Source organism: Mobula birostris, chromosome 18 (genome assembly GCF_030028105.1).
Source record: "Mobula birostris isolate sMobBir1 chromosome 18, sMobBir1.hap1, whole genome shotgun sequence".
Classification (NCBI taxonomy): Eukaryota; Metazoa; Chordata; class Chondrichthyes; order Myliobatiformes; family Myliobatidae; genus Mobula; species Mobula birostris.
Genome location: NC_092387.1, coordinates 52,814,189 through 52,836,480, shown reverse-complemented (window position 1 = coordinate 52,836,480; position 22,292 = coordinate 52,814,189). Strand labels below are relative to the sequence as shown.

General features: G+C 42.3%; 1 protein-coding gene across 5 annotated transcripts in view; it reads right to left on the bottom strand.

Annotated features, from left to right (window-relative positions):
- The window catches only part of erlin1 (ER lipid raft associated 1), a 58,488-nt gene that overhangs the window by 2,908 nt on the left and 33,288 nt on the right, over positions 1-22,292 (bottom strand). For all 5 annotated transcript variants that reach the window (XM_072282701.1, XM_072282702.1, XM_072282700.1 and 2 more), the window contains 7 exons: positions 17,747-17,808; positions 10,288-10,413; positions 7,109-7,182; positions 6,672-6,730; positions 5,879-5,970; positions 2,751-2,840; positions 781-860 (listed from right to left, as the gene is read on the bottom strand). In XM_072282701.1, the coding sequence (XP_072138802.1) occupies positions 781-860; positions 2,751-2,840; positions 5,879-5,970; positions 6,672-6,730; positions 7,109-7,182; positions 10,288-10,413; positions 17,747-17,808 (583 nt within the window). The remainder of the gene's footprint in view (positions 1-780; positions 861-2,750; positions 2,841-5,878; positions 5,971-6,671; positions 6,731-7,108; positions 7,183-10,287; positions 10,414-17,746; positions 17,809-22,292) is intronic.

The window sequence follows — 22,292 nt, the reverse complement described above, 5'->3', positions numbered from 1 at the left end:
TGTGACTGGTGATACTTGACCCCAGAGTAACGCTGTCTCTTTTGGCTGTATTCATTCATTGTTATTCAGGTATGGTTCAATGACAATTAAACAAATTGAATTGAATGTTAGACTGACACACATAGATGGATGGACAATCAAAGAAGGCATTGATGGCAACTTCAAACAGATAAGAAGGCAAGGACATTGAGCTAAAAAGATGTTTGGCCCTTTGCGACTATTGTTGAGTTAGTGTGCGCACCCATTATGTTAACTCCCTTGTGATCAGACTTGACTCTCCTCATATCAAGTTTAAATGTGGCTTATGATTGCAAATAATGGCCCTGTGAATAATATTGTTCATAAAGGAAGCATGAAATGTTTAGATTAAGTTAATTTTGAGCAGCTTCGGCAGTGTGGATCCAGATTTCTGTCACACTCTTCAGGTAGCTTAGCAGGTGACAAAATGAAAAGTGAACAATCTAAACAGAATTGGGAGAGCAACATTTTTAATCAATGAAAACTGCCCTTCCCATCTCTAACAGCCTGTTCTAATTGTAATAGAAACATTGATGAAGTGTCCCTAAAGGGTAAGACTTGAAGAACATTGAAAGAATTTCAAATTATGTCAACAGATCGAGAAAGAGATGATGGCCAAGGATGTTGCTACATAGTGCTATGCTCCTAAGTATAGATGATTGTGAAATCTCCACTTTCATTAAACACTTATGCTGAAAGAAACACGCGCAACATTGTAGTTTGCATTTTTACAATTATCCTTGGAAATTAAGTGTTTCATACCTGATTTGCTTGTGCTGTTTTCTGGGCAGTGTAGAAATCTGCATCTGCTTTAGCTTTCTCTCTGGCTAAATAGGCAAGATCTACATGCAAAGCAAAATGATTAAATCCACTCCTCACTGAACACTGAAGTTCATTCCTGATCAGTCGTGCCAAATGTGCACTGCATTATGCCAGCTCCCTCTACTGACTCTGGGAAATTTATTCCATTAGGTAAATGGACTAAATTTCCAAGGCAGACTGCTGTCATCGCAAAGTACTGTGTCAATGATACTGACTGAGAATGAACTTCTAAAGGAATTATTAGCATATTTGATCACCAACTTTATACTTAGCAACTACTGATGAATGTTGATTCACCAATGCATAGTACAAATGGATGTGTTCTATATGGGTAGTTAATAATTGTTAACATAATCTCTCTTCTGGGGCCATTGTGGATAAACTAGAACATATAAAATTTGTACAAATAATTACAAGTTACTTGAAGATTTAAAGTTGCCAATTGTTATGTAGAGACATCTCTAATTCATAACAGTACACAGAAAACAGTGAAGACTTTATATTTTTTTTCTCCAATGCTCTTTCTGATCAAGGAAAATGTGAATGTGATAATTATCCAAACTCATTGGGTTATCAGGCAATGATTAAAAACATAATAAGGGTCTGAAGAATTCAACGGGTGAAAGCTCATGGGTAATCAGACCTAGGGCTGTAATTACAATTTAATGTTCCACATGTGCCTCATACACCAGAGAAGGGCTACTGTTTTAGGATGGGTGCTGGAAATCTTGAGAGTAGGAAGGAAATAGTGGGGGAAGCAGTGGAAAATTTCAACCTATGAACCACTAACTCTTCAAATGCAAGACTTTGGCGACTAAAGCCATTAATACCATCCTAGATAATGGCTTTGAAAGAACTCTGGACTCTTAAGGGAAAAGTATCCTTACTTGAGGCATGCCTACTAAGAATTTAAGATGGTTGTATCACTAGATTGCTGTCTTACAGAATGATTTACCAGATCTGCCCATTGAGACGAGGGAGGAATAAAAGTTTTAGTGCTCCATTTCACAAACACCATTCAGCAAAAGCATTCTGGAATGACTAATCATCATTGAGCCTGGTGTACATATTGTCTGCTGGCACTCACTAACGACTGTTAACAGAAAACCATAAGATATAGGAGCAGAATTAGGCCATTCAGCCCATCAGGTCTGCTCTGCCATTTAATCATGGCAGATTTTTTCCCCCAACCCCATTCTCCTCCCTTCTTCCGCAACCCTTAACTCCCTTTCCAGTCAAGAACTTATCAATCTTTGCCTTAAAAACACCCAATGATGCGGCCTCTATAGCCCTCCATGGCAATGAATTCCACAGACCCATGGCAAGAAATTCCACTTCATCTAAGTTTTAAAGGGGCGTCTATTTATACTGAAGCTATGCCTTCAGATCTTAGACTCTCCCACTAAAGGAAACACCTTCTCCACGTCCACCCCATCCAGGCTAGTGGATGCATTGAACTTCAGTGTATCCCTCAACGTGGCACTTATAAAACAGGAGGGGAGCGGAACATGGAAAGGCAAATAAATGTAAATTAAGTTGGGTGGCACGGTAGTGTAGTGGTTAGCATAACGCTATTAACAGCACCAGCGACCTGGGTTCAATTCCACCGTTGCCTGTAAGGAGTTTGTACGTTCCCCCTGCGACTGCGTAGGTTTCTCCTGGGTGCTCTGGTCCCCTCCCACTTTCCAAAGACGTACAGGTTAGTAGGTTAATTGATCACATGGTTGTAATTGTGTGGCATGGGCTCGTTGGGCTGGAACGGTCTGTAACCGCAGCGCAGAGGGAGAAGGGGAGGAAAGATAGATGGAGCAAGATGAGTGGTCATACAGTTTGTGAGCTATTAACAAGTGGATGACTACCTAATTCAATAAACTACTAAAAGTTTTGAATGTTTCCAAAAAAAAACTCACCTTCAATTTCTGAAATCTTCTTCTGTGTTTCTTTTTCCATAATCTTTTGCTGGAATTGAATCTGCGCTACCTGTGCAAATTTCTCTGCCTCTGTGTACAGGGATAAAACAACTCAATTCACTGCCATGCAAGTTAGCTTTCACAAAACCCAAGCAGGTAAAAAGGGAGTCAATATGCTTCTCAGCTTGCTAATGGCTCTAAGAACTACAGAGCTCAATAAAAGTAGCTTCTCTGATAGGGAAGACATTAGGGTGCTTGACCTGCTTTAATGCATGTTTTCACCTGAATTGAATCTGAAGAAGTGCATGATTATGTGTAGCAACTGAATAGTTTGTATTAAGCTACTCTGGCTTGTTTAATAGCTCAAGATTAATATACATGTGCCTGAAGGATTCTGTTAAGATCTGCCCTTCTACCACACCTTTCATATCCCTGAACCTCAGAAACTTAAGCAGCTCTTGCATAAACAGCAATGTGATAATGACCAGACAAATATTTTCGTGTTGTTGGCTGTGAGGCTAATATTGGCCAGGTTACTGAAATATTTAAGGAGACCTGTGTTGGCGTGTGGCCAAGTGGTTAAGGCGTTCGTCTAGTGATTTGAAGGTCACTAGTTCAAGCCTTGGCTGAAGCAGCGTGTGTCCTTAAGTAAGGCATTTATCCACACACTGCTCTGCGACAACAACGGTGCCAAGCTGTATGGGTCCGAAGGGGACCTGAGGGGGAATGTCTTTACTCAGAGGGTGGTGCAAGTGTGGAACAAGCATCCAGTGTAAGTGGACACAGCTTGAAGCACTCCACCGGTCAGACAGGTTCTATAGAAGTTGACAGAGATGCAAATTTTCAGATCACAGACCAATTGTCAGCATCCATAGTGTTTTTGATTGCAACTTACTGGGGGAAAAATCTCTGCTCTTCCTCAAAATACAACTACAGGATCTTTTTACCAATATCTCAATTAAACACTCATCCAAAAGACTTCACAACTAACAATGCAGCACTCCCTAGGTACTCAATTTTTATGCTGAAGTCTCCTGAGAACTTACAGCCTCTTACTCATCAGCGTTCTACCATCAGAGTCATATAAAATAACAGAAATGCAAACCAAAAGGTCAGAAGTGAAATTTCATGCTTTGAAATTAATGAACTGTGTACAATCGTACCAATGATCACAATGTCTTGGCTGATAATTAAATCATTTTGAAGGGACTGAAGTCATTCACTAAAGTGAACAAGGACTCCAGCTGCTTTTGCAAGACTTGAGGTCTTGCAAAAGCAAGCCAATGCACCCGTGAGAAAAAGCTGCAGAATTCAGTCGACCTTTCACTCAGAGCTACGATTACTCATTTGTGCCTTTAAGGCTTGAGGTGTCAAACACTAAAATAAAAACTGAATATACTGCAAGCAGCAGTATTGCCAGAATCTGTGACTAGGAGTGAGATTAGGGTTAATAATTCAAGTCAATGACTCTTCTTTACAACTGGAAAATTTTGTAATAAAGGCATGCCTAAACTTGGAGAAAAGACAGTTGGAAGGGCTGAGCCAGGGCGGCACAATGTCTTAGCGGTTAGCGCAACGCCATTAGAGCATCAACAACCCAGGTTCAATTTCACTATTGTCTGCAAGGAGTTCTCACGTGACCATTGGTTTCCTCCCATACTCCAGACATGCACGGTTAGTAGATCAATTGGCCACACGGGTGTAATTGTTTGGTGTGGGCTTGTTGGGTCAGCAGGGCCTGTTACCATGATGTATATCTAAATACAATAAGCAACCAGAAGAATGTGTGTTATAGGATAGAGACCAAGATAAGGCAGATTACTCAAGACGTTGGCCAGCAGAGTAGATTGAAAGCTTGCCCAAGGGAAATTGAGGGTGGAAAGGGGGGCAGAACTCCTGCTGGAACTGTGTGAAATAAAGCACAACATTTGTAGGAAATATGAATTAAAGGACAATGCCAGAAAACCTCAGAAGTTCTGCAGCATCTGTGGAGTGAGAAAAAAGTTACATTGTAATTGGGCATAGATTGAAAAGCAAAAAATAGATGCAAATGCAGGAAATCTGAAACACAAGGATAAAATTCCTGAAGTTCTCAGCAGGTCATGCAGTGAAAAGAAAACAGCCCAGGCTGAAGCCCACCACCAAGTCATTAATTAAAAGTATGAATTTTGTCCCCTCTCTGCTGAGCGCCTCTAAAATTACCTGACTCTACATCAGGACTGGCCAGTTCTGCCTCAGACCTGAAAGGCTGGTTATCTGAAGCTGTTGAATTCAATGTAGAGCACTGAGGGCTGAATCATACCGAGATGGAATAGGAGTTGTCGTTCCTCAAGCTTATGTTGGCCTTTGGTGAAACAGTGTGACAGATGTCTTACACTTAAATAATAATTCTGTCACAGCACATAAAGTAAATTTAGAGATTTGACACCCTAAAGTCAAAACTGACTTGGGAATCAAGGCACAACAAAATTGACATATATAATGGTAGAGAAGAGAATAAATGACACAAGACCCAAATATTCATGGACAGATGATTTTCATCTCAGGGCTTCAAACGAAATAGCAATGCGCTCAGCAGATGCCCCTACTAATGTTCTGAAATTCTCTCAATTCAGGAACTATTATTTTAGATTTGGACATTCACATCATCCTGAACGAACCTGCTTTGAAGTATATGCATACACATCTAGTCTTTGCTAAATACTGTGCTAACAAGGGCTTACTTATTACGTAGGCCATTCAGCACTTCAGTTCTCAGTAACACCAACAAGGCAATCACATCAGCCCTACTCCTGTTCTTCTTGCAGCCATACAATCTGTGCTCTCTCACTTAAGTTATCAATTCTTCAAACCTACAAGTGGTACTTTTCGTGTAACCAATTGACTTACCATCTTGGTGATGCGAGAGGGAACTAGGGCTTGCAAAAACACAGCATATCAGGTCAGGTTTGAACCTGGTCTGTGAGGCAGTAGTGTTAATTACCTGGGCCACACAGCATCTTTCTTTCTGGTTCATGGAGATTGCAATGGTGCATCGAGCATAATATCAACAGCAGTGGGAAATGCCTGCTCATGGTTGAAGTTTAATTTTGAACTCAAAGAAGAAATTCTCTCACAGGAAGACATACCAATAATAGCTCGCTTCCTTTCCGTTTCAGCCTCCTGCTCTACAACCTTTTGCCTCTGTGTAGAAATGAGCAACTTTGTCTTCTCTGCCTCCCTAAATTACGAAAAAACAAGAGGTGGAGAAAAAAAGGAAGACTAAGATATTCATCAATAAACCATGGCATTTTGTTTAATAATTACTTTGCACTTGGCAAAAATCTCATTAGAGACAATATCTGTACTCTGGACAAGTACCAAGTCCAAAATGACATACTTCAATTTCTAAACTTGGTGGTGTATGCGTGTTAGTATAGATGTTTTACTTTTACGTTCAGAGATCAAGTAGAATGGAACTATTTGTTTTAGACTTAATCTACAAATTTTTAGAACAGAGATCGCCACAGTGATGATAAATAATGTGATTTAATGTACTAATTACATTCTTGTAAAAGATTCATGGTGAGAGATTGGCTTATCTGTAGTCGAGTTGTAATTGGTAAATGCAATGTGTTTTACCTAATCTAAATGGCAGCAGATACAGCTTCTTTGGAGCTATCTGATTAAAACATGGTGCAAACTGGTGCCAAAATGTGTGAAGATTAAAGTAAGAACTGTACGTAAAATTTTAAGGTAAGCTTAAAGACTACAATGTGATTTTCTACTTCAGTCTTTAATCTGATGCAGAAAGGATAGTCATTTAACCGTTCATAAATGTGAAGATGTGAGTACTCCTTGCTGAATAAAGCTCCAGAAACATTAAATATAAATGGGCAATTGATCACATACAACTGGTAATATATAGACCAAACAACTTACATAAGTTCAAAATTCCTTCGAATTGCTTCCGGAATTTTAGGCTTTGTAACTCGAACAGCCTGTTGGTACAATGACAAAGAAAATGAATCTCTGAATGGAAACTTGTTATTTTCCAAAAGAATATAAAATTCCAAGACTTCATTTTGTTCCAAGGGCAAAAATTGTTTTATATAAAACACCAGACACTTAATCATTGTACTACTTAACATATTTTACCCACTCCATCTCGCCTCACAATTCTTGTCAATATTTTCTTTATTAAGCCATTTGACAACATAAAACTGGAATTAACTACATCAGGCCCAGATGGAATTTAAGCCATTAGAGTATTGGAATTAAAAAGCCTAAGAATTAGATTTGGCAGGTGTAACAAAAAGTGAATGCACATCAAATACATCTTGATAAGAAAATGTAAAATCAAAGACACTTTCATTTACCTGTATTGTAAGACCAGGTGCCATGACATTCAAGTCTTTTTGTAAAGCCAACTTGAGGTTTTCATCTATTTGATCTACAGCAAGAATAAATCCAAATGTAAGACTATAACATTGTTGGAAAATGCCTTTGAGTATCTATTTTAAACCATTATAAACAGTCCAGTGAACACACCAAGATACATTCTCAATTCAACTATCATAGTTGGTCTGAAGCAAGAAATAGTTTCAGTAGTCCAGATTTGATTGGAATGAAACTTGCAGCAAACTGTACCAGCAATTCTTATACAGGTTGAGTATCCTTTATCTGAAATGCTTGGAGCCAGAAGTGTTTCAGATTTCAGATTTTTTTGAATTTTCTAATATATAACGAGATAGCTTTGGATTGCCATCATTTTCAACTCTGAATTTATGTGCTAACAGTACGAAGTCTTTGTCATGTACTTGTTCATCACACATATATACTTAACAGTAAAAATATTACATACCAGTAATATAATGAAAATATAGTGTGTGCAGGTTAACAAAAGCAGCACAATAACATTGGAAGAATACTTGAATCAGCTGTTGAACGAACAATGTCAGGCTTTCAGTCTCCACCTACAATATTGTGCTTTAATTAAAAGGTGCAGGTACACTGCATTTCTATTTTACTCTTTTTAAAAAAGTGAAGATGTTATGTAAGGTATAAAAATAATTAGCATTGTAGATTTGTTATGGTGTTAGATTTTCATCTGCAACTATCTTGGCAAACATAGTGATTTCCTTTGCTGCTTTGTGATCAGCAGACGGTTAAAAATTTTTTTTTTTTTTTTTTTATTAAGTGCAATCATGAACTTAGCCAGATAGCCAGATCAGAAATGCTGATTAAGTCAACTAGCTCCCAAAGAGAACTCTGACAGGCCAATCAGATGGTTCACTGCTGCTCAGCGATAGAACACAAAAAAAATCATATGTACAATTAAGAAACATTAAAATAGTAGAAATGCTGGAAATACGAGGAAATCTGCAGATGCTGGAAATTCAAGCAACACATATAAAATGCTGGTGGAGTGCAGCAGGCCAAACAGCATCCATAGGAAGAAGCACAGTCGATGTTTCGGGCCGAGACCCTTCGTCAGGACTGGAGTCACGATGATCATGATGAAGTCTGCTGGAAAGAGACATTTATACACATGCTGTCCTCCATAATTCAAAGAGATTGAAGGATAAGGTTGCAGGGTGACAAAACGTGGCAGGAGCACTTGGAACTAAAAACTAATCCCTACCGGGAGAAAACAGTACCTGTTCTTTCCGCACTGTTCTCCAGCAGTTTAAGGACTAAATCCAGCCGGAACATAACTCACAAGTGCTCTTGAAAGTCAGGTGTTAACCCTACCTACTAACAACCAAGCATTGCCATCCTGGTCCCCTTCATGATAGCTTATAAAGGAGCATGTGACTTCCCTCCCAGAGATGAGAGGTGTTTGTGCACTCGACCCTTGAAGGCTTGGACCCCATTGTCACAGATGTTTCCAACCACAGCATCTGGAAGGCTGTTCCAAATACTGATAGCACAGTGAAGGAAGCTTCTATTCAGTGTGTAGGTTCTCGTATCAGGCATGGAAACAGCATGAGTAGGCATAGATAAACTTGACCGTGTGGTGTGCCGTCTCTCATAAGATGAAGGCAGCATGGCGCGAAGGTCTGCGGGGCTGTGGCTGGTATGCATTTTGCATAGGACAGCAGCTGCAGCAACCTGTCGTCTGTGGTGTAAGCTACTGATGGCTAGCTTCTCACGAGCTGTGGCTTCATCTACACCTATAATCCTGAGAGCCTTTCTTTGAATGGAATCAAGCTGGCTGAGGACACTCTGTGAGGCATCCATCCATGATAAGCAGGCATGCTCCATGATACTTCGTACCTGGGCTTTGTAAACAGTGGCTCTGCCCTCTTTGTCTAGTTTGGATGCTATTTTTCTCAGAGCTCCAAGCCTTTGTCCAGCCTTGAGAGTGGAAAGGTGTTTATCCCACACCAACTTGCTGTCAATATTAACACCAAGGATTAGCTCCTTCTTTAAATCCAGCTTGCAGTTCCCATAATACAGGTCGGGGTTAGATGGATTCCTCTTCCTAGACATCACCATCGCCTTGCACTTAGTAGGCTCAAAGGTGACATTCCAGTTGTCTGCCCAGGCTTTCATCCTGTCAAGATCCCTATTCAGGCCTGCTGCCACTGTATTACTCTCTCCTGTTCTAATTGGTACAAATAGCGTGGAGTCGTCAGCGTACAGGTATAGCTCGTTACTGCATGCATCAACCAAGTCATCAATAAAGATGGAAAACAGAGTGGCCCAAGTATTGAACCCTGTGGTACAGATGCATTGATGGTTGAAGAATCAGAAGCCTGACCAGAGATAACAACTTTGATGGTCTGTCCATGAAGGTAGCTCTGCAGCCATCTAAGCAGCTTTCCAGATATTCCTTTGGATCTCAGCTTAGCACAGAGTTCATTATGCTGTGCCTTTTCTTAAATTTCTGCAACCAGCCTGCTGAATGTTCACAATTACCTTCAATTTTCATTGCACTGTGCTAGATCTTTGCTTGTTTCATGATCAGGATACCACTAAGCAGCAATTGTTCACTCCAACGCTGATGAATCCACTCATTCAATACTCAATCAAATCTTCATTTTTTCCTTCATGTAGTGTTTTTCTATTTTTCATTAACTTCTGTTCATTACACGTGGGAGGTCACTTCTCAAAACTGTCTATGGTGCGCAGAAAACTGTGTATCACCTGGGAAACTACCCAGCACTTTGTGGAATTTTCCATATGTGACATCACTTTCAACTTCAGAGGCTCTTGGATTTTGGATAAGGGGTTCTCAACCTGCCCACCATTTTGACAGTTTAGTTAGAGGATGTCTAAGCTTTGATTGCTAACCCCCACCCCTCCAAATCCATGTTTGCAGCTTATTTAAGTCTAAAGTTAGCACTTGCCATGATATTTAATCTTTCAAGCTTTTATTTAAACTATCAAACTGATGCTCTGTTTGCCAAGAGAAACTGACAATTAATTTTTAATTTATAGTTTTTAATCATTGTATTAATGGAAAAATTCTAGTTTATCATCTTTTGAATGTAAATAAATTTCTTTTAAACCAAGCAAGCACACCTTCACCTGGATAGTAAACAGCCCTTACCAAAGTATTCAATGTAGACTTCCTGTAAGGTGTGTACACTGCAAAACTGGTTCAGTTCATGATGAATTTTGTTGAAAATCAAAGTCTTGTCGTAGTCTGCCGTGTAATTCTTTGCAATATCATACACTAAAAGGAATGAAAATAGATTGCTTAAAATTCATACACTAAGTCCTGATTTTGCATCCAGGTCATTAACATAAATTGTTAGCTACTTGAGTCTCAGTGTGAGTCTTATTTGCCCCTTCACTAGTAACCATCTGCTAACCTAAAGGAAGACAGTCTTTTTGCCTAAGGTATACATTATACCTAACCTTTCAGGCTTTAATAGAACATAGTACAGATGAGGACCTTCGGCAAACAATGTTGTGCCTATTTTTTAATCTACGTCAGGGGTAGCCAACCTTTTACATTCCATGTGTCAAATATTTTCACGCACAACTTCAGACGTGATTTTTTTCAGGCACAAGTTCTATATTAACATATTTTTACAAGAATTGAATGAGGGTACAAGAGTTGTATGGCGCATCTGAACTCGTGAGTGAAAAAATTGACGCATGGAGTGTAAAAGGTTGGCCACCGCTGATCTACACCAAGATCAATCTAATACTTCCCTCCCACACAGCCAATGTTCCCTCTCAGGTGTGCACATGCACACCTTCAGCTACTAGCGCACAAAGGAATTTACACCACACAAAAAAAGGTTGCCACCCTTTACCTTTTTGGCATGTTAAGCATATTTCACAATCCTACACAATTACATTTCCTTTTCCGGTTTCTGATGTGGACGGGTGTTGACAATGTGGAGTTTGCGATGATTTGTCTGCAGATTTTAGAACTGGCTTATTTTTATCTGTTTTTATTGAAGAAATTATTCTTCAACATTTTGTACACACTGGCCATGACAAATTAGAGGGAACATTACACACAACCCTTTATTTTTCTTTCATCCATCTGCCTAGGTAAAATCTTCAAAATGTATCTGCCTCTACCACCACACCTGACTGTGTTCCACATTTTTACGCTCTGTGTAAAAAAAAACACTCTCTGACATCTCCCTCCTAAACTTTCCTCAAATCACCTTAAAATTATGTTCTCTTATACTAGCCATTAATCGTGCATAACGATCTTTTGTTTGGTGGTAGTTCAACAGGAACTAAAATTGAGTTGCCATGGATACCATTTGTAAAAAAGTTCAGCAATTCCCCATCATTTAGTGGGGATGCTGTATGAACAGATGGAATGTTGGACCCAGTACAGAGGATGTTTCTCCATCCATTTCAATTGAGGGGAACTGAGGAGAATGGCTGCAAAGGCCACAGGAGTTTGATTCAGTTTGAGTTGAGCCTTAAATGTAAGATAGTGGTTTTAGTTTAAAGTTTTTTTTCTGAATTCTTCTAAGCATTTTGGACCTAACCACAAGGGATCAAGCCGGCTCCCAACTACAAGCTGGTTCTAGGAGATCTGCAATAGCCAAGATGGTATAGTATTTGGTAAATGGCAGCAAGTGAAGAGTTCACTGCAAATTCTCATCTGTTCAGGAGGAGACCAATACAACAACAAAGTTAATCTTAACAACACCACATCATCATGTTCCAAAATACATAAAACAGAAATGAGGTAAGCATAGTAAACTTCCCAACATGAATGACCATTTATTGAAGTAGATGTTTCATTATCCACTGCAATATGCTGAAGATACAATTCTGGCCTCTCCAAAGAGGAGGGGGAAAAATGGGGAATTAGACCCAGTTATACCGAACTTGACATTTATCACCAGGAAAATGACAGAGTGACTAAAAACACAACAATTTTCAGCTGATCAGAGAAAGTCAAAGATGTGATGACAAGGTCACACACAATAAAAATGCCTGAATTACTGAAGAAGAGACCAAAATAGTCCACAGGGGAATGCCTATGTATTTCCTAGGTAAAAGAACCTTTATAAAAGACCATTGGTTGAATTCCATGCTCATGAAATTGTTGACCTATTTAAGAAACTATTTGATCAGAAAGAGTCAGGGAGTAAAGATAATGAGTACCCAAACTGCACTTAATTTTGCTCCTCTGAGATGCATTAAGATGTATCTGCTTGTTGTATTGATCAATAGCATTTTTGATTGTATTAAAATCTATATAAAAATATACAAATGAAAGCAAATGAAAATAAAACAATATAATTAAAAATTTTTCAGAATGGGAAAAATCACACGAACATAAGGCTCAATATGAAATAGAGACATATGAACGATGAACCATGTAATTATACAAATTAACCAAAAAGGCACATAGATTGTTATTATTATCAGAGGGTCTGATAATTGGGTAAAAGAAGGTAATCTCTAGTACATTAGGCCCTGGTTCGACTACACCGGGTGTTTGGAGCACTGCACCTCTGAAAGGAAATATCAACTTTATAAAGAGTGCAGTGTACATTTAACAGAATGAAACCAGACTCCAAAGGTTGAATTACAAGATGACAAAAGAACTGTGGCTGTAGTCTGTAATGTTGAATATTAAGGAGATTTTTGATCCAAGTGTGATTATAGGCAGACAAAGAGAAACTACAAACCCCATTTCCAGAAAAGTTGGGATATTTTCCAAGATGCAATAAAAACAAAAATCTGTGATATGTTAATTCATGTGAACCTTTATTTAATTGACAAAGGTACAAAGAAAAGATTTTCAATAGTTTTACTGAACAACTTAATTGTATTTTGTAAATATACACAAATTTAGAATTTGATGGCTGCAACACACTCAACAAAAGTTGGGACAGAGTTAAAATAAGATTGAAAAATGCACAGAATATTCAAGTAACACCGGTTTGGAAGACTCCACATTAAGCAGGCTAATTGGTAGCATGTGAGGTATCATGACTGGGTATAAAAGTAGTGTCCATCAAAGGCTCAGTCTTTGCAAGCAAGGATGGGTCGTGGCTCACCCCTTTGTGCCAAAATTCGTGAGAGAATTGTTAGTCAGTTCAAAAGGAACATTTCTCAACACAAGATTGCAGAGAAGTTAGATCTTTCAACATCTACAGTACATAATATTGTGAAAAGATTCAGAGAACTCAAAGACATCTCAGTGCGTAAAGGGCAAGGTCAGAAACCACTGTTGAATGCACATGATCTTCGAGCCCTCAGGCGGCACTACCTAAGAAACCGTCATGCTACTATGACAATTATAGCCATCTGGGCTCGGGAGTACTTCAGAAAACCATTGTCACTCAACACAGTCCGTCGCTGCATCCAGAAATGCAACTTGAAACTGTATTACACAAGGAGGAAGCCATACATCAACTCTATGCAGAAACGCCGGCGAGTTCTCTGAGCCTGAGCTCATCTCAGATGGACCAAAAGACTGTGGAACCGTGTGCTGTGGTCAGATGAGTCCACATTTCAGCTAGTTTTCAGGAAAAAGCGGGCGTCGAGTTCTCCGTGCCAAAGATGAAAACAACCATCCAGATTGTTATCAGCGAAAGGTGCAAAAGCCAGCATCTGTGATGGTATGGGAGTGCATCAGTGCCCACGGCATGGGTGAGTTGCATGTATGTGAAGGTATCATTGACTCTGAGGCGTATATTAGGATTTCAGAGAGACATATGTTGCCATCAAGGCGACGCCTCTTCCCAGGACGTCCATGCTTATTTCAGCAGGACAATGCCAGACCACATTCTGCACGGGCTACAACAGCGTGGCTTTGTAGACACAGAGTGTGTGTGCTTGACTGGCCTGCTGCCAGTCCAGATCTATCTCCTATTGAAAATGTATGGCGCATCATGAAGAGGAGAATCAGATAACGGAGACCATGGACTATTGAGCAGCTGAGGTCTTATATCAAGCAAGAATGGACAAAATTTCCAATTGCGAATCTACTACAATTAGTATCCTCAGTTCCAAAATGATTAAAAAGTGTTATTAAAAGGAAAGATGATGTAACACAATGGTAAACATGCCTCTGTCCCAACTTTTGTTGAGTGTGTTGCAGCCACATCAAATTCTAAATTTGTGTACGTTTACAAAATACAATTAAGTTGGTCAATAAAACTACTGAAAATCTTTTCTTGCAACACACATCAAAGTTGCTGGTGAACACAGCAGGCCAGGCAGCGTCTCTAGAAAGAGGTACAGACAACGTTTCAGGCCGAGACCCTTTGTCAGGACTAACTAAAGAAGAGCTAGTAAGAGATTTGAAAGTGGGAGGGGGAGGGGGAGATCCAAAATGATAGGAGAAGACAGGAGGGGGAGGGATGGAGCCAAGAGCTGGACAGGTGATTGGCAAAAGGGATATGAGAGGTTCATGGGACAGGAGGCCCAGGGAGAAGGAAAAGGGGGAAGGGGGGGAAACCCCAGAGGATGGGCAAGGGGTATAGTCAGAGGGACAGAGGGAGAAAAAGGAGAGAGAGAGAAAGAATGCGTGTATATAAATAAATAACGGATGGGGTACGAGGGGGAGGTGGGGCATTAGCGGAAGTTAGAGAAGTCAGTGTTCATGCCATCAGGTTAGAGGTTACCCAGACGGAATATAAGGTGTTGTTTCTCCAACCTGAGTGTGGCTTCATCTGTATAGTAGAGGAGGCCGTGGATAGCCATATCAGAATGGGAATGGGATGTGGAATTAAAATCTTTTCTTTGTACTTTTGTCAGTTGAATAAAGGTTCACGTGAATTAACATATCACAGATTTTTGTTTTTATTGCATTTTGGAAAATATCCCAACATTTCTGGAAATGGGGTTTGTATTTCTGATGGATGGAGTGCCTAGGGCCAGGGGTACAACCAAAAAGGGTGAAGTTTCCTTTACAAACAACACTTGGTGCATGGTTTACTGTTAATTTTGCAACCGAAAGATAAATTTCTGACCAACAGATCATGGGATAAAAGCACAAATATAGAGTTAAGATCAGCTTTGATATCACCGACTGGCAGGACAAATGCAGAAGAACAAAAGCGAGGTGCACTTCTGATAAAAATCTTCCTATTTTTTTTGCTGTTATGGAAACAGAACACTCAAACATTTTTCAGGGCTTTAAAGTAAAGTTACAAATAATGCCTGAGATGCCATGCAAGAAACTGAGGATCAATCGTCTGGTTATCAGTTTATTGGATCAACTGTTTACTGAACCACAAAAAGATTGTTTTGTCCCTAATTTATTAATCATTTGATTTCTAACTGGTTACAATTTTTATGGCTAAATCTAAATGTTTACCAAAACACGGATTCTAACTAAGTGCCAGAGATTTACCCTTGTGAACAAGTCATGCATTTGGAAGAACAATGGCTGAACCTTGCACTAGTGGCATTTGGTCAATATGCATATATGGTAAAAATATACAGTGGGTAAGAAACTTGAAGCCTGGATGCCAAGTGCAAGGAGACACAATTAAGTGTTTTTTGCTTGTTTCCTCTTAGCAAAGCAGCTTGGTCAAAAATTGCAGACCCACCATTAATATGATACTATGGATTTCCACCATTCCTCTAACAAAGTGAAATTTCAAGGCAACTTTCTCTTCCAACTTAAATCCCAGTTGAACTACAAATGATCCTTTGGCATAAATATAAGTAGTGTTATTAAAAACAACAACCTTGGGGAAAAATAAAACGGAGCATAAATACCACATCACCGATGCAGTAGTAATGAGAAAAAAATATGCTGGTTAAAACAAGAAACCAGTTAAAGATATACTGCTGTAATCTAAGACCATAAGACATACAGTAGGAGCAGACCAATCACAAACAAGAGAAAATTTGCAGATGCTGGAAATCCAAGCAACACACACAAAATGCTGGAGGAACTCAGCAGGCCAAGCAGCATCTATGGAAAAGAGTAAATAGTCAACGTCTCAGCCTGATATGTCAACTGTTTACTCTTTTCCATAGATGCTGCCTGATCTGCTGAGTTCTTCCAGCATTTTGTGTGTGTCAGTAGGAGCAGAATCGGGCCATCTGGCCCATCAAGTCTGCTCCACCATTCCATCATGGCTAACATCTTCCCTCTCAAACCCATTCTCCTGCCTTCCTCCCATAACTTTGACACCCTTACTAATCAAGAATCTATCAACCACTGGTTTAAATATACCTAATGATTTGACCTCCACAGCCGTATGTGGCAATGAATACCTCAGATTCAGCACCCTCTGGCTAAAGAAATGTCTCCTCCTCTCAGTTCTAAAGGGACGTCCTTGTACTCTGAGGCTGTTCCTCCTGGTCCTAGACTTCCCCATTATAGGAAGCATCCTCTCCAAGTCCACTCTATCTTAGCTATTCAATATTCAATACAATTCAATGAAATACCCCCTCATTCTTCTGAACTCCAGACAGTACAGGCCCAGAGTCATCAAACGCTCCTCACGCATAAACCCTTTGATTCCTGGGATATTTCTCATGAACCTTTTCTGAACCCGCTCCAATCATTTCTTAGATAAGCGGCACAAAACTGTTCACAGTACTCCAAGTATTCCAAATGCAGTCTGACCAATGCCTTAGAAAGCCTCAGTTTTACATGCTTGTTTTTATATTCTAATCCTCACAAAATGAATGCTAACATGCCATTTGCTTTCATTGTCGACTCAAACTGCGTTAATTTTCAGGGAATTCTGCATGAGAACTCCCAAGTTCCTTTGCACCTCTGCTTTCTAAATTTGCTCCCCATTTATAAAATAGCCTACATCTTTATTCCTCCTTCCAAAGTGCATGACCATAGATCTGCCATGTCTTTGCCCATTCTCCGAATCTGTCTAAGTTCTTCTATAGACTCCCTGCTTCCTGCCTCTCCACCTAAGTTAATATCCTTTGCAAACTTGGCCACATAAAGGCAGGAATTATGATGTGAGTGATCTTTTAAATAGACAGCCATGCATTGAATATCTTGTATAATTAAAAATGCAGAACTTCTAAAAGCTCAAAATAAGAACTTAATCAGTTAAGAACAGTTAGCTACTAGCAAATAGGGGAATAATTCACAATAACTCTTCCCCAACCCAGAGAAGCTTTTGAAGACTTGATGATGAATTTAATAACAGTACTTCTATTTTTTATCCTTTTCAATTTAGCTTGAAAGAGCTACTTAAATAAAAGAGCATGAAAGAAAAGAAAAATGAAGCACTTTTGCTGGAGTATCTCAGAAGTAATATTCAGGATACATCACAGATTGTGTGCATTTAACCCCACCTGAGAAAAGCATCACTTCAGAATCTCAGAATTCCTCTTCAAGAAGTGGAAAGCAACAAGAGTAAATCTGAAGTCACCATTACTTGTTTAAAAAGATTGGATTAAACAGTATTTTTATGGTGGTAATGTCAGTTTTCAAATTAAATTCCATTTTCATATTTTGTTTGTCATTTGAAATAATTTGCTCAGGGTTGTACGAGTGAGAAAACAGTTCAGTAAAAGTATCCAAAACTGTCAATTAACCATTAGGACTGAAATGTCAAAAACCATAAGGCTCACCAAATGCTGACCTGCACTTGGAGCAAGGCTATTCACCACCTCTATCCTGTCGAAATAGATCATGACCCCGCCACTGTAGAAAGCAAATGTAAAATATGTTTAGTATTATGATGTAACAGACATAAACAACTCAACTATTAAAAGAATATTGATTATGTATTAGTTGAACAAAAATACAGAATAAAACTTAATGAACGATGTATCAAATAAAAAAAGAAATTGGCAGTTCACCATTCTCTAACTCAACTACAGAAAAAGGCTATGTTTTATGTATGTAGATGTAACGTTCCGTTATTTTGGCTCGTGTATGTCTAGGGGAAATCCCGCCCAGCACCTGCTTCAGCAGTCCCCTCAGGGTCAATCGTCGCCCGAATCAATCACAAACATCAATCATCAGCCAGCACACCCAGTAAATTTTAACACATACACTTTATAGATATTACTAATTCTAGGGCATTAATATACATGTGATACAGAGAGGAAAGTAATGAAAAAAAAGGCGCCAACACTTATTCAAAGTCCAAGTTCTTCGCGCGCTACCGTTGGAGCTCAAGTTCGACGTCAGACGACCACCCGAATTCCGTCGACCCACGGCTCGGGACCACCCGAAGTGATCGACCGGAGCCTCTCCGCACGTCCGCCGTCCTCCTCGTCTCTCCTCCCGACTCCCCCCCAAAACTCAGTCCACAGTCATATCATACAGCATGGCATCCGAAAACAAAACGATACATAACCACCCATTGGCTAATAGCACCCTCTTATCACCCTCTAAACCACAATAAACTGCTAGCGCAAACTCTCTGCAGCGTTAAAACACAACAAAGCCGCATTCCACAGATTAACATAACAAAAATCGCCATTTTAAATGTAACAAAAGAAAGACCCCGTACACTCTCCCCCCACCTAAAAAAAGTCATGCCCTCATGACGTTAACAGAATTCACTAGTACTCCTTGTAAAACACAAAACCCAACCCAGGTGCATAAAGCAGTGACATAACTTTGCAGGGCAGTAGAGATTACACCCTGCTCTCCCGGCGCTATATAAGTGAGTCTTTCCGGGGGATGCCTACTCCTCTGAGGCCTCAGGACTTCCTCTGTGGACTCTCCCTGTTCAGACACCCCAGGTGACCCCTCGAGCCGATCTGTCGGACCTTCCCCTTCACCGGGATCCCTCTGCCCCGGTGAGCCCTCTGGCTCGGGTTCTGCCTCCACCCTCTCCTCCCCCAATGCTGGCTGTAATACAGGCGGCTCTGCAACACCCTCCCTCGGTCCCCCTGACTCAGTGATGGAAGGGCCAAGAGTCTCTTCTCCCCGCACCGGGGAATCAGCGAACGGAAGCAGGTACCACACGTCCGAATCATCATCTTCCGATGACGTATCCCTTCTCGAGGTGGGGACCGGCCCCGTTTTCTTCGCAGCGGCCTCTTCCCGCGCCCCGCGCCCTCGCAGAGTCCTCGTACTAGGAGTAAACTCCCATTCGGACTCTAGGTCCATCTTCACCTCTCGACCCAGAGGCAACAGGTGGTTCCGATGGAGTACCTTGACAGGCCCCTGCCCGCCCTCAGGTCTCACCCGGTAAACCGGGAGATTCGGCATCTGACTCTCCACCACATATGGGGTGGCTGCCCAACGGTCCGCCAACTTGTGCTTACCCTGTAGTCCTAAATTCCGGATGAGGACTCGGTCTCCCGGCAATAGCTGGACGAACTTTACCTTCTGATCATACCTCCTTTTATTCCGCTGGTTCTGCTTGGTGGCTGCCGCCTCAGCCAACTCGTACGCCCTTTTCAACTCTCTCCTCATATCGGACACGTACTTCAGACATGGCTTCGAAGGTATTTCCCCCGCTTCAGTCCCAAAACACAGATCAATGGGCAACCTCGCTTCCCGTCCGAACATCAGATAGTAGGGCGAGTACCCCGTAGCATCATTGCGAGTACAATTGTAACAATGAACCAAATGGGCGATGTGCTGACTCCACTTACTCTTCCGTCCAATCTCCAAGGTGCCGAGCATGTCCAGCAGGGTCCGGTTAAACCTCTCGGGCTGAGGATCACCCTGAGGGTGATAGGGGGTGGTTCTGGACTTTTCAACCCCAAGCATATCCAGCAATTCATGGATAAGCCTGCTCTCGAAGTCCCGTCCCTGATCACTGTGGATCCGCCGGGGAAGGCCATAATGAACAAAGTACTTCTCCCATAACACCTTCGCCACTGTAGTCGCTTTCTGATCCTTAGTAGGAAAAGCCTGCGCATATCTAGTGTAGTGATCCGTGAGGACCAAAACATTCGCGGTATTGCTGGTGTCCGGCTCAATACACAGGAAATCCATACACACCAGGTCCATGGGTCCTGCACTCTGCAAGTGGGATAACGGAGCCGCCTGCGCAGGCAAGGTCTTCCTCCTGACGCAACGGCTACAGGTCTTACAGAACTGGCATTTATCCAGGGAAAGTTTTAACCCTTCCTCTTTCAGCCGACTCAGCACCTTCAGCAGCCGCTCCTCATGTTCCTCCAACGTAGATCCGAACACTATCAGGTCGTCCAGGTACACCAATACCTCCAGCAGGTTCATGTCCCCCACTGTCCGCTCCATGAGCCGCTGAAAGGTGGCTGGGGCCCCCGAGATACCTTGGGGCATTCGTTCGAACTGGAAAAACCCCAGGGGACAGATAAAGGCTGTCTTCTCCTTATCAGTCTCGCTCATCGGAATCTGGTAATACCCACTCCGCAAATCCAATACACTGAACCACTGTGCACCACTTAGACAGGCCAATGCATCTTCCACCCTCGGGACCGTATATTGGTCGGGAACAGTGCGGCGGTTCAGGGTCCTATAGTCCACGCACATGCGTACCTTCCCATTTTTCTTCCTTGCCACCACTATGGGGGACGCATATGGGCTTCGGGCCTCCGCAATAATCCCGGCATCTTCCAACTGCCGCAAGTGCTGCCGCACATCCTCCACATCTGCTGGGGCCAACCGCCGCGACCTCTCCCTAAACGGGGTGTCATTTGTTACCCGAATGGTGTGCCGAGTGCTCTTGGAAAACCCTACATCAAACTCGCCCTGAGAAAAGACATCCCCTAACTTCAGCATCTTCTCCACCAGCCTGCTCTTATACGCCAGCGGTACAGGGGAGTTTTCAAAATTAAAGGCCTCCTCGGTCAGCCGCCCCCCGTCTCCCAATAGTTCTCTTCCAGTGGGCTTCACAGGGGCGCTGGACATCACCGTCACCGGGAACAAGTGCGCGAGGGGCATCCCGCGCTTAAAGGTGATCTCCCTCTCCGTTATGTTCCGTATCATCACCCCCATCCGCCGTGCCTGTACAGCTGAGGGCCTCTGCAATTCAGGTCTCACCAGCGCCCCAGCCGGGAACCAGAACTCCCTTTCCAGGTCGTCGGGGGCGTCTACTAGCAGGGCCTCTCCCGGCGGCAATCCGGGGAATCTGGGGGTTCCCATCACTAATGCCGCCTCCCCTGGCTGTATCACCTTAGGCCTCGCCTGAGTGCACCACACCGTCCCTCGTTTGCACTCCGGGTCCAGCCCCTGGGGGTCACTCACTCCTTCGTACACTCCTCGGAACACGGGGTGTACCGAGAGGGTCTCCAAAAAGTTCTCCCCCCCCTTCTTCTTACAGGCTCCCAAGAGCCGTCGCACCAGAGGGGAGTTAGTCCCCACCAACAGGGCAGCACCACCGGTCTCCACCGGATCCGGACAAACCAACACCAGCGTCTCAAAGGCTTCCGATACTCCCACATCTCCCTCTGAAAATTCCACTCTCACTGACAAGTATCCATCGTACGGGTAATCACCATCACTTATGCCCCAAATCTCCAATGCGTTAAACGGAGTTACTGCCAAATGCTTCAGATATTGGTTGTAGAACGACCGGTACAGTAAGGTAACCTGCGACCCGGTGTCAAGGATGGCTTTCGCAAAGATCCCCTCTATCCGTAGGGACACGCTGGAACGGGGTCCCACCAGCCCATCAGGAATTTGGGCTTGTTTGTTCCGGGGTTCCATAGGGGTTTTCTGGGAACGTGTTCCTCCCGAGACTCCAGTCCGTTCCCTCACTGAGCCTCTCTTAAGTTTCCCGACACCTCTCCCTTCTTGGTGGCCTGGGGGCCCTCCCCCCTCGGCGCATTTCGTCTCTCACAATCCTTCCGTAAGTGGCCAGCTTCCCCACAGTGGTAGCACGCCCCCGGCCACTCACATTCCCGGCGGAAATGCCCCTCTCTCCCACAGTTATAGCACCCACTACTCGCCGCCTCTCTCCTCCCGATACGGGCCCCCGAGGACCCCTTGGATTTCTCTGGTCTCATCCCGGCTACCACCTCCTGAACCGCTGAAAACCGTCCCTGAGGGTCCGAGCCCCCTGGTCGGCCCAAAGCACACTCCTCGGCCCGTACCTCTCGGATCAGCCGTCCGAATGATGGAGGGGAGCTCTGCTTAAATGACTGCCGTACACTCCAAGCCACCCTGTCATCCTCCCGGGAACCGCTACATATCTGGCTCATCCTTAACTCCGCCACATCGTCCTCCCTCACTATACC